The sequence below is a fragment of the Salmo trutta genome, chromosome 26, assembly GCF_901001165.1.
Source record: "Salmo trutta chromosome 26, fSalTru1.1, whole genome shotgun sequence".
In the NCBI taxonomy this organism is placed as follows: Eukaryota; Metazoa; Chordata; class Actinopteri; order Salmoniformes; family Salmonidae; genus Salmo; species Salmo trutta.
The window spans coordinates 1,505,921-1,522,910 of NC_042982.1; the positions used below are offsets into that span (position 1 = coordinate 1,505,921).

Here is a 16,990-nt window from a genome sequence, read left to right on the forward strand (position 1 = left end):
AAAATAACTGCTGGATGGCCCTGATCCTAGCTACTGTGAGCTCCTCCATCTGTACTGGGTACTCCGGGGACTCAGGAATGTGATTCCATCACAATTAGAACAACATGCTTCATCTGACTCTTCAACTGCTACATTTCTTTCCTTCGACAAACACTTGCGACGTGTCAAAACGTTTTAATAATTGTGACACTGCAGCAGCTTCTGTACATATGGTCTCACCTCATATCTCACATATCCAAGTTTTACATAAGTTGGGAGAACCACTTCATCAAACAACAGTAAAACCAATAGGCTTTGCTCCTTCTTTCCATCTATCATTCAATTCAAGCGACGTGAGTCTACTACTCCCGGAATGTTATCCCTAAACCACACAGGTTCTGTGTCCAATGAGACATCAGAGATGACACCTTCAACCGGTGCCTACTCTGAAAATCATATGTCGCTGGAGGCTCCAGACCGCAGACCGTTGCTGGAGGCTCTGGACCGCAGACCGTCGCTGGAGGCTCCGGGCCATGGATCGTCACTGGAGGCTTCGGACTGGGAACCCTCACAGGAGGCGCACTGGAGGCCTGGTGCGTGGAGCCGGCACAGGGTGTACCAGGCTGGGGAGACGCACTGGAGACCGGGCGCGTGGAGCAGGCACAGGGCGTACCAGGCTGGAGAGACGCACTGGAGGCCGGGTGCGTGGAGCAGGCACAGGTCGTACCGGGCTGGGGAGATGCACTGGAGACCGGGTTAGCGGAGCTGGCACAGGATATACTGGGCCGTGGAGGCGCACTGGAGGTCTGGAGCATAGAGCTGGCACAACCCGTCCTGGCTGGATGCTCACTTTAGCCCAGCAAGTGCGGGGCGCTGGCACAGGACGAACTGGGCTGTGAAGGCGCACTGGCGACAGAGTGCAGAGCCAGCACAACCCGTCCTGGCAAAGAACGCACCGGGCTGTGGATGCGCACTGGAGACACATTGCGAATCACTGCATAACATGGTGCCTGAACGGTCACACGCTCCTCCACACGCCTGCGTTGCCGCATACTCCTCGCCAACTCTATTCTCCGGTATCCCTCATCGCACTGCTCAATTGACTCCCAGGCGGGCTCTGGCACTCTCCCTGGGTCGACCGACCACCTTTCTACCTCCTCCCATGTTGTCTCCGGTTCACCCCTCGGCTCCGCCGACCACCCTGTGTGCCCCCCCCCCACATTTTTTTAGAGGAGGCTGCCTCTCGAGCTTCCGTCGTGGTTGTGAACTTCGGAGTCGCCATTGATGCTCCCTCACTGCTTCCGTCTGCTCCCATGGAAGGCAATCCTTTCTGGCCAGGATTTCCTCCCAACTCCAGGATCCCTTACCGTCCAAGATATCCTCCCATGTCCAGGATGTCTGCTCCTCCAGGCCACGCTGTCTGGTCTGTTTGTGGTGGGATCTTCTGTTACGCTCGTCGTAAAGATTGGACCAAGGTGCAGCGTGGTAGGGGAACATGTTACTTTTTATTAAAAGTGAACACTGAAAAAACAACAAAATACAAAATGAACGTAAAGTTCTGCAGGCTACACAGCAACTATGCAAAAACAAGATTCCACAAACCTCAGGTGGGAAAAAAGGCTGCCTAAGTATGATCCCCAATCAGAGACAACGATAGACAGCTGCCTCTGATTGGGAACCATACCCGGCAAACAAAGAAATAGAAAAACTAGAATGCCCACCCAAATCACAGTTCGACACATAATCACAGTGACACAGTTCGACACATACAACAACACAGAGTTACACATGGAATAAACAAATATAAAATCAATAATACAGTAGAAAAGTCTATATACAGCATGTGCAAATGAGGTACGATAAGAGAGGTAAGGCAATAAATTGGCAATGGTGGCAAAGTAATTAGAATATAGCAATTAAACACTGGAATGGGAGGGTGTGCAGAAGATGAATGTGCAAGTAGAGATACTGGGGTGCAATGGAGCAAGATAAATAAATAATACAGTATGGGGATGAGGTAGATTAGATGGGCTATTTACAGATGAGCTATGTACAGGTGACGTGATCTGTGAGCTGCTCTGGCAGCTTAAAGCTAGTGAGGGAGGTAAGAGTCTCCAGCTTCAGAGATTATTGCAATTCGTTCCAGTCATTGGCAGCAGAGAACTGGAAGGAGAGGCGGCCAAAGGAAGAATTGGCTTTGGGGTGACCAGTGAGATATACCTGCTGGTGGGTGCTACGCGTGGGTGCTGCTTTGGTGACGAGTGAGCTAAGGCGGGGCTTTACCTAGCAGAGACTTGTAGATGACCTGGAGCCAGTTGGTTTGGCGATGAGTATGAAGCAAGGGCCAGCCAACGAGAGCAGACAGGTCGCAGTGGTGGGTGGTATATGGGGCTTTGGTGACAAAACGGATGGCACTGTGATAGACTGCATCCAATTTGTTGAGTAGAGTGTTGGAGGCTATTTTGTAAATGACATCGCCGAAGTCGAAGATCGGTAGGATGGTCAGTTTTACGAGGGTATGTTTGACAGCATGAGTGAAGGATGCTTTGTTGCGAAATAGGAAGCCGATTCTAGATTTTATTTTGGATTGGAGATCTTTAATGTGAGTCTGGAAGGAGAGTTTACAGTCTAACCAGACACCTAGGTATTTGTAGTTTTCCACATATTCTAAGTCAGAACCGTCCAGAGTAGTGATGCTGGACGGGTGGGCAGGTGCGGGCAGTGAACGGTTAAAGAGCATGCATTTAGTTTTACTTGCATTTAAGAGCAGTTGGAGGCCACGGAAGGAGAGTTGAATGGCATTGAAACTCATCTGGAGGTTAGTTAACACAGTGTCCAAAGAAGAGCCAGAGGTATACAGAATGGTGTCGTCTGCGTAGAGGTGGATCAAATAATCATCAGCAGCGAGAGCAACATCATTGATGTATACAGAGAAGAGAGTCGGCCCGAGAATTGAACCCTGTGGCACCCCCATAGAGAATGCCAGAGGTCCGGCCAACAGGCCCTCCAATTTGACACACTGAACTCTATCGGAGAAGTAGTAGAAAGAGGAAGAAGGGAAGCGCTACTAAGGTACACAATAGTAAATGTTGGTAGACAGAAGGTGCTCTTTGGTAAAAGGGGTGAGTTGGTCATCAAAAAGAAAGGAGGGCCAAGGCACTCTTCATATAATTGATTAAAATGCCTTTATTAGTATGGCATGTTCAATAGAAACAATGTTTTTAAAAATCCGACGCGTTTCGGCTGCATGGCATTCGTCAGGGAGTACAAAGAAATAATACAATGCTCTCTTTTTAACAGCTTTTCCAATTAACCCTAATTTGAAGAGGGAGTGGTTAAAATTGATTGGACACACCTAGTAAGCAATACTATACACACTTTAAAATGAAATACTGTAGCTATGTTATCATAAAAATTTTACTCCAAGCTAGAAGTATCAGAACACTAAGAAAGGTAGTTCTAACCTTAAATATGGCTGGGAGAAGTGTCAAGAATTAGAAAGCAATATATTCCATAGTACACTAGAACACAGCAAAACATGAACAACAAGAGTCTAAACATAGCTGAGGGCAATTGAGCAACACGTCCACTAGATGACAGCAAATGGACCCATCACAACCCTACAGGAAGGGTGAGAAATCCATATCTTTCATTTAAACCCGGGTATTTAGTGGCCTGTAGTTTGTAAATCCCAAAACTTTCCCTTTGGTTTAACTGTTTAAGACAGTCCCCTTTTCTAATAGAGGCCGGGATATGATCAATACCCATAGCTTGTAGGGAGGCAGGATTGCCATGGTGTAAGGACTTGTAGTGACTTGTAGTCTTCATTGCCTACCCGTATGGCGTACTTGTGTTCCGCTAGGCGATCTTGAAGGCGATCTTGAAGGCGATCTCTTTGTCCGTCCAATGTAAAACACCTTGCACTGTGGACATTCCAATCTATAGATGACATGAGTGGTTTTGCAATTAATGAAATGCTTGACGTTACGTCAAGGCATTTTAATAAATTATATGAAGAGTGCCTTAGCCCTCCTTTCTTTTTGATGATCTATCGGAGAAGAAGTTGGTGAACCAAGCGAGGCAATCATTTGAGAAACCAAGGCTGTTGAGTCTGCCAATAAGATTGTTGTGATTGACAGAGTCGAAAACCTTAGCCAGGTCGACGAATACGGCTGCACAGTAATGTCTCTTACCGATGGCGGTTATGATATCGTTTAGGACCTTGAGCGTGGCTGAGGTGCACCCATGACCAGCTCTGAAACCAGATTGCATAGCGGAGATGGTATGGTGAGATTCTTAGTGGTCGGTAATCTGTTTGTTAACTTGGCTTTCAAAAACCTTAGAAAGGCAGGGTAGAATAGATACAGGTTTGTAGCAGTTTGGGTCTAGAGTGTCTCCCCCTTTGAAGAGGGGGATGTCCGCGGCAGCTTTCCAATCAATGGGAATCTGAGACAATACAAAAGAGAGGTTGAACAGTCTAGTAATAGGGGTTGCAACAATTTCGGCAGATAATTATAGAAAGAGAGGCTCCAGATTGTCTAGCCCAGCTGATTTGTATGGGTCCAGATTTTGCAGCTCTTTCAGAACATCAGCTATCTGGATTTGGGTGAAGGAGAAGTGGGGGAGGTTTGGGCGAGTTGCTGTGGGGAGCGCAGGGCTGTTGACCGGGGTAGGGGTAGCCAGGTGGAAAGCATGGCCAGCCGTAGAAAAATGTTTATTGAAATTCTCAATTATTGTGGATTTATCGGTAGTGACAGTGTTTCCTAGCCTCAATGCAGTGGGCAGCTGGGAGGAGGTGCTCTTATTCTCCATGGACTTTACAGTGTCCCAGCTTTCTTTCCTAACTGCCTGTGTATATTGGTTCCTAACTTCCCTGAAAAGTTGCATATCACAGGGGCTATTCGATGCGAATGCAGAAAGCCACAGGATGTTTTTGTGCTTGTCAAGGGCAGACAGGTCTGGAGTGAACCAAGGGCTATATCTATTCCTGGTTCTAGATTTTTTTGAATGGAGCATGCTTATTTAAGATGGTGAGGAAGGCACTTTTAAAGAATAACCAGGCATCCTCTACTGACGGGATGAGGTCAATGTCATTCCAGGATACCCCGGCCAGGTCGATTAGAAAGGCCTGTTCGCTGAAGTGTTTTAGGGAGCGTTCGACACTGATGAGGGGTGGTCGTTTGACCGCAGACCCATTACGGATGCAGGCAATGGGTCAGTGGCTTCATGAGTAGCCCAGGAGCCCTCGCCGGGAGATTGGCCTAGCGTGGGCTAGCTCCAGGCTAATTAGTGCTTACTCCGGGATGGAAACGTTAGCCAGGAGTAGTCAACCCGGTTTGCGGTTAGCTAGCTGTGATGGTCCAGATGAAAAGGTTCAGAGTTTGAGGTAGGAATCCGGGGATATGGAGAGAAAAATAGGTCCGGTATGCTCTGGTTTGAAACGTGTTGTACGAACTGGCGAGAGCTTTCCGAGCAAAAGGTTAGCTGAAGACTGCTAGCAGTGGTTAGCTGACTGATAGCTGGTAGCTGGAAGCTAGTTAGCTAGCTAGCTTCAGTTGAGGGATTCCAGTTCCGATGTAAGTAGAAATACTTTAGAAAAAAACATCCACACCACATTGGGTGAGGCGGGTTGCAGGAGAGTATTTTGAAGTTGAGGTTTAGGAAAAATATTAAAAAGAATGCGAAGAAAAATATATAAAAAGATATATGAGACAAGACAAAGACAAAGACGTCTGACTGCTACACCATATTGGATCATTGCTGAGTCTATAGTTCTTGAAGGGTTGGAGTGGGGAATTTAACCCTGGTCTTTGGTGGGGAGAGAGGTGACCTGTCTAAACTGGGTGCTTTACCACTAGACCACGGGCTCTGCACAATTTACATTGATTTTTATTAAGTATATGCTGGTTGTCATTTTTTGTCAATTCCAATTCACCCCAGAATAATTTCTTACAGTGTGGCTGTGTGGTTGAGTGGGTTAAATGTATATGAAATGTATCATCTTACTGTCCCTCCTGTTTTTAATCTGTCAAAGTAAAGCATAAAAAAATAAAGGTGGGATTCAACCAAAAATATTCTCCATGGGCCCTTATCATCAATCAATATTTAGGCTATAAAGCATTTGCATTTCTAAACCATTGATTGTATGAGAAACACAGTTTTCTTTTGGTTGGGATGCTGTCACAAGAGGTTACACTATGAACAAGCCATTACAGTGAACAAGCCATTATACATAAATGCTCATAAATGCTTTATAAATTACTCAAAGTGTTTATGAATTGTTCACGTGTTGAAATATAAGAATTTAAGCCCTGTCTAACACAAGGGACGGGGGACGGGGGGACGGGGGGTTCTACTAAGCTATATGGAATTATTTTAAGAAGGACATACCAAGGGTCATTTTGCTATTTGTTTTTCAATTTTAAGACCCCTTGAAGTATCAGAACAATATATAAGAAAATTATTTGATGAAAAATGTTTTTTGGCCTTACTGCTATTAGCCCATACAAACACATTGAATAACAGATGCACTACATCGAACAACAGATAGTCTCCCAAAAAAGGTCAAAAGGAAGTATGTTCTGAAGTGTCTGTCCTATAGCAGAGAGATATAAGAAAGATAGGAAACATTTGTTATTTTTCAGACATTTATTTAACCCCTTATTTTTGGCACTAAACAGTCTCCCTATGTGACCGACAGATTCGATCTTAAAATTTGAAATTGTGTTTTTTACATTATATCATACACCACAGTTGAGGAACAATGGGAAAGTAATTCTACTTTGAAAGTTGATAAACTTGTAACCCCACTTTTGAGAAAATGGTCTTAGAATGTGTTGGTACACCTAATGGAGAGCTCTTCTTTGTCTACACCTATTCAGCATCGTTCACATCCTCTTAATTAAGCCTTAGCCCCACCCGTCTCTTTAAGGATTCACATGTGAGGACATGTGCTAAACAGAGTGAGCACAGTGGTGTACTAAACAACCAAAGATTTCAAGATTAAAGGCTGGTTTATACTACATCTATTAACATGTCTGTAGACAGTTGTCGCAGTGACATCATGAACATTCTATTGTTCTCCGACAACTTGTCGTTGTTGTTAGGAAAAAGTCGTCCAAAATAGCATAACTGGTGTATTTTAACACCAATAATTTAACACCCAACCATTTAAAAATCTATTTAATATATGTCAATCTAGCAAACCAGGCAACTACAAGCAACTTTCTTGTTAGCTAGCTTACGTTAAGTTAGCTGGCTAGCCATTTCCAATAATGACCATAGCTGACAACGTCTTAACTTTAGCTAATTTGTATTCATTATTAGAGGAAAATAAACTCATTATTTACAAGTTAATGGCAAGCTAATTACAGAAAATAGGTCACGGTTGTGAGTGTGATGAAATAAAAGCAGGGCATTTTACTGGAGAATTTTAGAACTTGGAAACTGTCTCGTTGACCTAACGTTTTATCCTAATTTGACTTTGTGCAGGGCATGTTCAAATCAAATCAAAAGTTAGTCAAATACACATATTTATCAGATATTATTGCGGGTGTAGCGAAATGCTTTTTACAAATTATATATTTTTTTTATTGTTCTTCACATTACTGTCTCTGGTAAACACACAATATACCAAATAAAATCAACGTTTATTTGTCAAATGCACAGGATACAGAAGGTGAAACAGTACAGTGAAAAGGTTACTTGCATGGTGGAGTCTTTTGTTTAGACATGTAGCTAGCTAGCTAAACAGTGAACCATAATCCCAACTCATAATGTTCCTACCATGCATGAATCTTCCGGTAGCTAAAGCTAACCAACCAGGTTCATGTTAGGTAGTTAGCTAACATTAGGCTATAACTAGCAAAGTGAATGGATTTCTGAGATACAAATAATATTACTACACAGATCATACACGTAACGTTAGCTTGTGAGCCAGCCAGCTAACATTAGCTAGCTAGCAAACAGTACGGTTTAACTTGCAATGCAAACGACTTTCTGACAGAATTAGTAACGTATAATATATGAAAATGTAGCTACATAGACTCTCTTACCCGTATACATGGATGAACGCTTCTCCCTCTCTGATACAGATGCCATGGTTGCCCTTAGTTTGAAGATGTAATCCGGAGACAGGTCTTTTATACAACAGCCTTCTGTGTGTTCTCCTTTTCACCCCCTCTGCATAGTTGCAATCAAACGGCAGAATTTTCACCATCTCCTTAACTATCATACTCTGCTTCTACTGGACATTCCACTGATTTAAAAACTCAGTCCTTCAGAATGTGGAGGGTATTAGCAACACTTTTGAAATTCTTCGTAATATCTTTAAAAAAAAACGTTAGAAAGGATGAACTACACATAATGAGCAGCTCATGTTATAGACAGAAGTTTGCAACATGGCAGACCAATCCAAACTCATTCTTGGCATGTCCAGCCCATCCATTATCTCAGCCAATAATGGCTAGCGGGAAGGTTCCTAGCTTTTCCCGTGGCTAAAACAACTAGGCTCATAATTTAACAATTCTATTCATATTTACAGATGGCATACAAGTTTGTTATTAAGGCACATGAAAGTTCACATGTTCACCTGTTCAAATGTCTCTCCTGTGACGTGTGACATACGTCTAGTTTCCTACATTGCCTTTGGAAAGTATTCAGACCCCTTGACTTTTTCCACATTTTGTTACGTTACAGCCTTATTCTCAAATGTATTAAATAATGGCAAACCAAAAACAGGTTTTTAGATTTTTTTAGCAAATTTATAATAATGTTTAAACAGAAAGACCTTATTTACGTAAATATTCAGACCCGTTTGTATGAGACTCAAAATTTAACTCAGGTTTATCCTGTTTCCATTGATCATCCTTGAGATGTTTCCACAACTTGATTGGAATCCACCTGTGGTAAATTAAATTGATTGGACATGATTTGGAAAGGCACAAACCTGTCTATATAAGGTTTTGTCCGTAGAGCTCTGAGACAGGATTGTGTTGAGTCACAGATCTGCGGGAAGGGTACCAAAACACTTCTGCAGCATTGAAGGTCCCCAAGAAATCAAATCAAATTGTATTTGTCACATTCGCCGAATACAACAGACCTTACAGTGAAATGCTTACTTAAAAGCCCTTAACCAACAAAGCAGTTTTAAGGAAAATAAGTGTTAAGTAAAAAAAAGTAAAAAAAGTAAAAAAGAAAAAAAGAACAAAAATAGCAAAATAACACATTAATAAAGAGCAGCAGTAAAATAACTGTACTGAGGCTATTCACAGGGGGTACCAGTTCAGAGTCAATGTGCGGGGGCACAGGTTAGTCTAGGTAATTGAGGTAATATGTACATTTAGGTAGAGGTAAAGTGACTATTCATAGAGAGTAGCAGCAACTTAAAAGAGGTGGTGGGGACAATGCAAATAGCCCGGGTAGCCATTTGATTGGCTGTTCAGGAATCTTATGGCTTGGGGTTAGAAGCTGTTAAGAAGCCTTTTGGACCTAGACTTGGCACTCCGGTACCAATTGCCATGAGGTAGCAAAAGAACAGTCTATTACTAGGGTGACTGGAGTCTTTGACCATTTTTAGGGCCTTCCTCTGACACCGCCTGGTATAGAGGTCCTGGATGGCAGGAAGCTTGGCCCCAGTGATGTACTGGGCCGTACGCACAACCCTCTGTAATGCCTTGCGGTAGGAGGCTGAGTAGTTGCCATACCAGGCAGTGATGTAACCAGTCAGGATGCTCTCGATGGTGCAGCTTTAGAACGTTTTGAGGATCTGAGGACCCATGCCAAATCTTTTCAGTCTCCTGAGGGGGAATAGTCTTTGTCGTGCCCTCTTCACCACTGTCTTGGTGTGTTTGGACCATGATCGTTTGTTGGTGTCATGGTTCCACCTGTCACCAGAGGGCGGCAGAGACCATCCTAGAGACACGAACGACACTCAGGTGTGTCCTATTTACTCATTATGATTTCCCTGTTAAAAGAGGTGTGTTTTCTGTTGTCTTTTGCTGAAGCTTGAATTGTGTGTTTTGTGCATTTGTCTCCTGAGTGAGTTTTCGAGACGTAGTGTTTGTTGTTTTCCCAGTGTTACTGTGATCCTTCCGTTACCATTCTCAGTAAAGTATTATATTTACCCTTAACCTCTCTAGGGTAGGGGGCAGTATTTGCACGGCCGGATAAAAAACGTACCCGATTTAATCTGGTTATTACTACTGCCCAGAAACTAGAATATGCATATAATTATTGGCTTTGGATAGAAAACACCCTAAAGTTTCTAAAACTGTTTGAATGGTGTCTGTGAGTATAACAGAACTCATATGGCAGGCAAAAACCTGAGAAGATTCCTTACAGGAAGTGCCCTCTCTGACCATTTCTTGGGCTTCTACACTCTCTTTACTGAAAACTGAGGATCTCTGCTGTAACGTGACACTTCCTACGGCTCCCATAGGCTCTCAGAAGGCGGCAAAACGGTGAATGATGCCTTTGGAGCCCCTGGCTGAAAAACAGTAGCGCATTTGGATAGTGGTCAATCAGAGAACAATGTGACTGGGGCGCGTGCACGAGGCGACACCATGTTTTTATTTTTTTGTCTTTGAACGAAAACAGGGTTTCCCGGTCGGAATATTATCGCTTTTTTACGAGAAAAATTGCATAAAAATGTATTTTAAACAGCGGTTGACATGCTTCGAAGTACGGTAATGGAATATTTCAATTTTTTTTGTCACGAAACGCGTCGGGAGCGTCACCCTTCGTCACCCATCGGATAGTGTCTTGAACGCACAAACAAAACAGAGAACATAACCATGGATTATTTTGAACCAAACCAACATTTGTTATTGAAGTAGAAGTCCTGGGAGTGCATTCTGACGAAGAACAGCAAAGGTAATCAAATTTTTCTAATAGTAAATCGGAGTTTGGTGAGGGCCAAACTTGGTGGGGTTCAAAATAGCTAGCCATGATGGCTGGGCTATCTACTCAGATTATTGCAAAATGTGCTTTTGCCGAAAAGCTATTTTAAAATCGGACATAGCGATTGCATAAAGGAGTTCTGTATCTATAATTCTTTAAATAATTTTTACGTTTTTTGTGAACGTTTATTGTGAGTAATTTAGTAAATTCACCGGAAGTTTGCGGTGGGTATGCTAGTTCTGAACGTCACATGCTAATGTAAAAATCTGTTTTTTGATATAAATATGAACTTGATTGAACAAAACATGCATGTATTGTATAACATAATGTTCTAGGAGTGTCATCTTATGAAGATCATCAAAGGTTAGTGCTGCATTTAGCTGTGGTTTGGGTTTATGTGACATTATATGCTAGCTTGAAAAATGGGTGTCTGATTATTTCTGGCTGGGTACTCTGCTGACATAATCTAATGTTTTGCTTTCGTTGTAAAGCCTTTTTGAAATTGGACAGTGTGGTTAGATTAACGAGAGTCTTGTCTTTAAAATGGTGTAAAATAGTCATATGTTTGAGAAATTGAAGTAATAGCATTTCTAAGGTATTTGAATAACGCGCCATGGGATTCCACTGGCTGTTGAGTAGGTGGGACGATTTCATCCCACATACCCTAGAGAGGATAAGCTGTAGACCACACTCTCTACCAAGAGAGTTCTCATATGTATTATTCGTAGCTGTCTATTTACCACCACAAAGCGAAGCTGGCACTAAGACCGCTCTCAACCAACTCTATACGGCCATAATCAAAGACGAAAATGCTTACCCAGAAGTGGCACTCCTAGTGGCCGGGGACTTTAATGCAGGCAAACTTAAATTAGTTTTACCAAATTTTTACAAGCATGTCACCAGGGAAAAAAAGTTCCTAGACCACCTTTACTCCACACACAGAGATGCATACAAAACTCAGCCCCGCCCTCCATTTGGCAAATCTGACCATAATTCTATCCTCCTGATTCCTGCTTACAAGCAAAAACTAAAGCAGGAAGTACCAGTGACTTGTTCAATACGGAAGTGGTCATTTGACGCGGATGCCACATTACAGGACTGTTTTGCTAGCACAGACTGGAATATGTTCCGGTATTCATCCAATGGTATTGAGGAATACAGCACCTCAGTCATCGGCTTCATCAATAAGTGCATCGATGAGGACGTCCCCCCAGTGACTGTACATACATATCCCAACCAGAAGCCATGGATTTCAAGCAACATCCGCATCGAGCTAAAGGCTAGAGCTGCTGCATTCAAGGAGCAGGACACTAATCCGGATGCCTATAAGATATCCTGCTATGAACCATCAAACAAGCAAAGCGTCAATACAGGATTAAGATTGAATCCTACTACACTGGCTCTGACGCTCATCGGATGTGGCAGGGCTTGAAACCTATTACGGACTACAAAGGGAAACCCAGACGCAAGCATGCACGAGAGCACCAGCTGTTCTGGATGACTGTGTGATAACACTCTCGGTAGCCGATGTGAACAAAACCTTTAAACACGTCAACATTCACAAAGCCGCTGGGCCAGACGGATAACCAGGACGTGTGCTCAAAGCATGCGCAGACCAACTGTCAAGTGTCTTCACTGACATTTTCAACCTCTCCCTGACCGAGTATGTAATACCTACATGTTTCAAGCAGACCACCCTAGTCCCTGTGCCCAAGGAAGCGAAGGTAACCTGCCTAAATAAGTGCTTTGAAAGGCAGGTTATGGCTCACATCAACAGCATCCTCCCGGATACCCTAGACCCACCCCAATTTGCATACCGCCCCAACAGATCCACAGATGACACAATCTCAATCGCACTCCACACAGCCCTTTCTCACTTGGACAAAAGGAACACCTATGTGAGAATTCTGTTTATTGACTCTAGCTCAGCGTTCAACACCATAGTGCCCACAAAGCTCATCACTAAGCTAAGGACTCTGGGACTAAACACCTCCCTCTGCAACTGGATCCTGGACTTCCTGACGGGCCGCCCCAAGGTGGTAAGAGTAGGCAACAACACGTCTGCCACACTGATCCTTATCACTGGGGCTCCTCGGGGGTGTGTACTTAGTCCCCTCCTGTATTCCCTGTTCACCCTTGACTGCATGGCCAAACACGACTCCAACACCATCATTAAATTTGCTGACGACACAACAGTGGTAGGCCTGATCACCGACAACGGAGAGACAGCCTATGGGGAGGTGGTCAGAGAACTGGCAGTGTGGTCCCAGGACAACAACCTCTCCCTCAATGTGAGCAAGACAAAGGAGCTGATCGTGGACTACAGGAAAACGGCGGGCCGAACAGGCCCCCATTAACATCGACGGGGCTGTAGTGGAGCGGATTGAGAGTTTCAAGTTCCTTGGTGTCCACATCACCAACAAACTATCATGGTCCAAACATACCAAAACAACAAAACTGTTTCTGAAAAGATATGGCATGGGTCCCCAGATCCTCAAAAGGTTCTACAGCTGCACCATCGAGAGCATCCTGACCGATTGCATCACCGCATGGTATGGCAACTGCTCGGCAACTGCTTCGCACTACTGCTTCGCACTACTGCACTACTATGGCAACTGCTTCGCACTACCCTCTGTAGTAAGGCACTACAGAGGGTAGTGCGAACGGCCCAGTACATCACTGGGGCCAAGCGTCCTGCCATCTAGGACCTATATAATAGGCTGTGTCAGAGGAAAGTCCATAAAATTGTTAGAGACTCCAGTCACTCAAGTTAAAGACTATTTTCTTTGCTACTGCACGGCAAGTGGTACTGGAGCGCCAAGTCTAGGACCAAAAGGGTCCTCAACAGCTTCTACCCTCAAGCCATAAGACTGCTGAACAATTCATAAAATCACCACCGAACAATTTACATTGACCCCCCTTTTGTACACTGCTGCTACTCACTGTTTGTTTGTTACCTATGCATAGTCACTTCGCCCCCACCTACATGTACAGATTACCTCAACTAGCCTGTACCCCCGCACACTGACATAGCCTCGTTATTGTTATTCTTATTGTGTTACTTTTTATTTTAGTCTACATGGTACATTTTCTTTCTGAAATTTAAGTTACAGTATTGCAGCAAGCAGTGCGTCGGAAGGGGCCAGAGAGTGGGGCTGGCAGCAGTAGAAGTGTCGTCCATGCCTCTGCTTTAATCAACCACATGGCGCATTCTTATGTGTACTTTTTATCTGCCAGGAATGCCCAGCATGTGTGCCTATCTGGCACGGCTTACAGTACACTCTCATCCTCATGCCCACCAAAGCCAAGTGCCGTACGCTGGTCTCTAGCCACCACAACCAAGCACATTTTTTACATTTACATTTTAGTCATTTTAGCAGACACTCTTATCCAGAGCGACTTGCAGTAGTGAATGCATACATTTCATACATTTTTTCTCCGTACTGGTCCCCCGTGGGAATCGAACCCACAACCCTGGCGTTGCAAACACCATGCTCCACCAACTGAGCCACACGGGACCACAAGCACCTTAACTGGCTGTGCCCAACCCATCCCAACACCTTACCATACACCTACCAACCCCAACCTATCACCTTCTCAGGCTCCTACCCAACCCAACCCACCCCAGCACAACCTAACACCTTCCCATACCCCTATCCAGCCCAACTGAGCTCAGCCCCTTCCCAGGCCCCTACAGACCAGCACCTACCCAGCCCAGCACTTACCCAACCCAGCACCTATACAGTTCAGGACCTATACAGTTCGGCACATACTAAGCAGAGCAATGCCCCTACCCAGCCGAGCACCTATCCAGCACCTACCCAGCTCAGGCTAGCACAACACCTAACCAGCCCAGTCTAACACCTACCCAGCCAAGCCCAGAACTAACTTAGCACCTACCAAGTCCAATCCAGCACCTACCCAGCCCAGCACCTACCCAGGCCCTTGATGAAGCTGATGACACTAGCCTTGTTCCAACACACAGCCGTGCCGTCCATGGTGGGGAAGGGAGGGAGAGTGGCCAGGGTTCTAAAAGTCTGACAAACACACGCTACAAATCCTCTAATGTCCTTCCGTCTGTCTGTCCCTGGACTCTGTTGATTTTCTGTCTGTGCTCCTGGGTGTACGCTCCATGGTGAACTGACCCAGAGTGGGTCTGTAGAGACAGGTGTGTTTAAAAGGCTGGGTTGTTTGCTGATCCACACAAATCTCTTCCTATATCTCCCAGTCAGTTCCAGCCTGCCTCTGTGGCTGTGTGCTGCCTTGTGATCAACCAGTACCTTCCAAGAGTGAAGGTCAGGCAGGAATTTTTAGCCACGGCCCATTGGAATGACGAGGGCTAACATGCTACGGTGGCATAGTTGTGTGACTATATTTATCCTGGGGTACACACTATACTGACACTTCAGCCCTCCCCTTTCCCCCCTCCCTCCCTTCCTTCCTCCCACCTTCCATTCCCTCCCTCCCTCTAGAGTATGAGGCACAGGGCAAAGCAGCAGAGTGTAAACAGCAGTCTCAGTCAGGCTCAGCCAGCCAACTTAAGCAAAATTAGCCTAGTGCTGTATAGCTTAAGGTAAAGTTAGCTAACCACGGTCTTCTCTTTAACTCCTATCCTCTCAGCAAATGGACAGTCCTATAGATTTGTAGAACCATGGAGGGGCTTAAAAATGGTTTAAGAGTCCCCATGTATACTCACACTATATGCAAGTATTTGTGTGTTTTCTTAAAATTGCGTTAAACAAAAGAGTCACAAAATCTGCAGACAATTTAATATCATCCTACATTTACATTAAGTGGTTTGTAAGGATGGTAAATTAATACTGCACAAAAAGTTGTTGTTTTCCATGTTATTTGATCAAGAAAAATATTATATTTAAATGTGGATGTTTTGTGTCTTTACCCCTATCTTTTCACCTTTTGATGTAAATGTTTGAGGACAGGGTTTTGTTCTTTCTGGAGACCATTAGCATGACAATCTCAGAGATGTGGACAGAGCAACAAATCTTACAATTCCAACAACTGAATCCTGTAAGATACTGTTCTTAATTATTACAACAACCTTTTTTTGCCAAAGCAGAGATACTGAAAAAAATATGTCTATATCAGTCCTTTAATACTAGCAAAGGCCCAGTGCACTACTTATCTGATTCTTTTTTTATTTTCATATTAAGATTTAGTTTCAATTCAGATTATTCAGGGGGTGCTGGAGCACCCTCAACACCCCTACTTCCCGCGGCTATGTATCAAGGTACTTTTAGTTTATTGGCGTTGACTTGTATGTTTGGCCAATGGTCTGTTGTCTAGTTGATCATTTGTGACGTGACAACAATGCTCGTAAGCGATGGAAAATGGAAACTCCCAACCAAAAATAAGGTTGTCCTTTCAGCAAAGTACCGAACACAACCAAGTTTCGACTGTTAAATTAAACATGAGGACTATTAGCCTAAATGAAAGATAAGTGTTCACTGAAACGACTTCTCCAGCCTTTATCTCTTTTGACTGAATGGGTCTCATGTTGCATGCTTTCAGCTGTAAATGGGGAGCTGAAGAAAGCAACCAGTGTGGCTAGTCACTCTGGGCTCTGTATCAGAGGCTGTGACTGGTACGCCACATGTGACTCGATAAACAACAGGCTAGCTCAGGCACACTGGGCATTACATCACCAGCACACTGCTGCTGACAAACTCTCTGAGCATGGTGGTGCTCCCTTACAGATGTCAGATCTTAATTTGACCCATTTCGTCCCAGGAGGAAAATAATCCTTAAGCAAGAGGACTTGAATAAATATGTCATATTTAGAATCGCTGCCAGGGGGCGTGTTTGTAGGCTATACAGTGCAGTAACGTACCTAGGGGGTTTGGGAAGGCTCTGCAAACCAACCGACCTCCTAACATCAAGTATCATCAGTATTCTCACGGCTTGCTAGAGCATTGTGAACTGCAGTAGCGCAGTGGTCTGAGCAGCACACTTCGGCATTACGAGGTCATAATTATTTTTTTTACTAGGTAAGTCAGTTAAGAAAAAATTCTTATTTACAATGACGGCCTACCCCGGCCAAACCCGGACAACGCTGGGCCAATTGTGCGCCGCCCTATGGAACTCCCAATCACGG

At 44.2% G+C, this 16,990-nt stretch overlaps 1 protein-coding gene across 8 annotated transcripts in view; it reads right to left on the bottom strand.

The window, feature by feature from the left end:
* LOC115162863 (protein furry homolog) overlaps positions 1-16,990 on the bottom strand; it is a 273,622-nt gene that overhangs the window by 211,174 nt on the left and 45,458 nt on the right. The window contains exon 1 of one of the 8 annotated variants that reach the window (XM_029714321.1): positions 14,816-15,184. The exons of the other annotated variants lie outside the window; for them this stretch is intronic. Within the exon in view, the coding sequence (XP_029570181.1) occupies positions 14,816-14,876 (61 nt within the window). The 5' untranslated portion in view covers positions 14,877-15,184. Of the gene's footprint in view, positions 1-14,815; positions 15,185-16,990 lie in introns of those variants that run through there. 8 annotated transcript variants of the gene reach the window in all.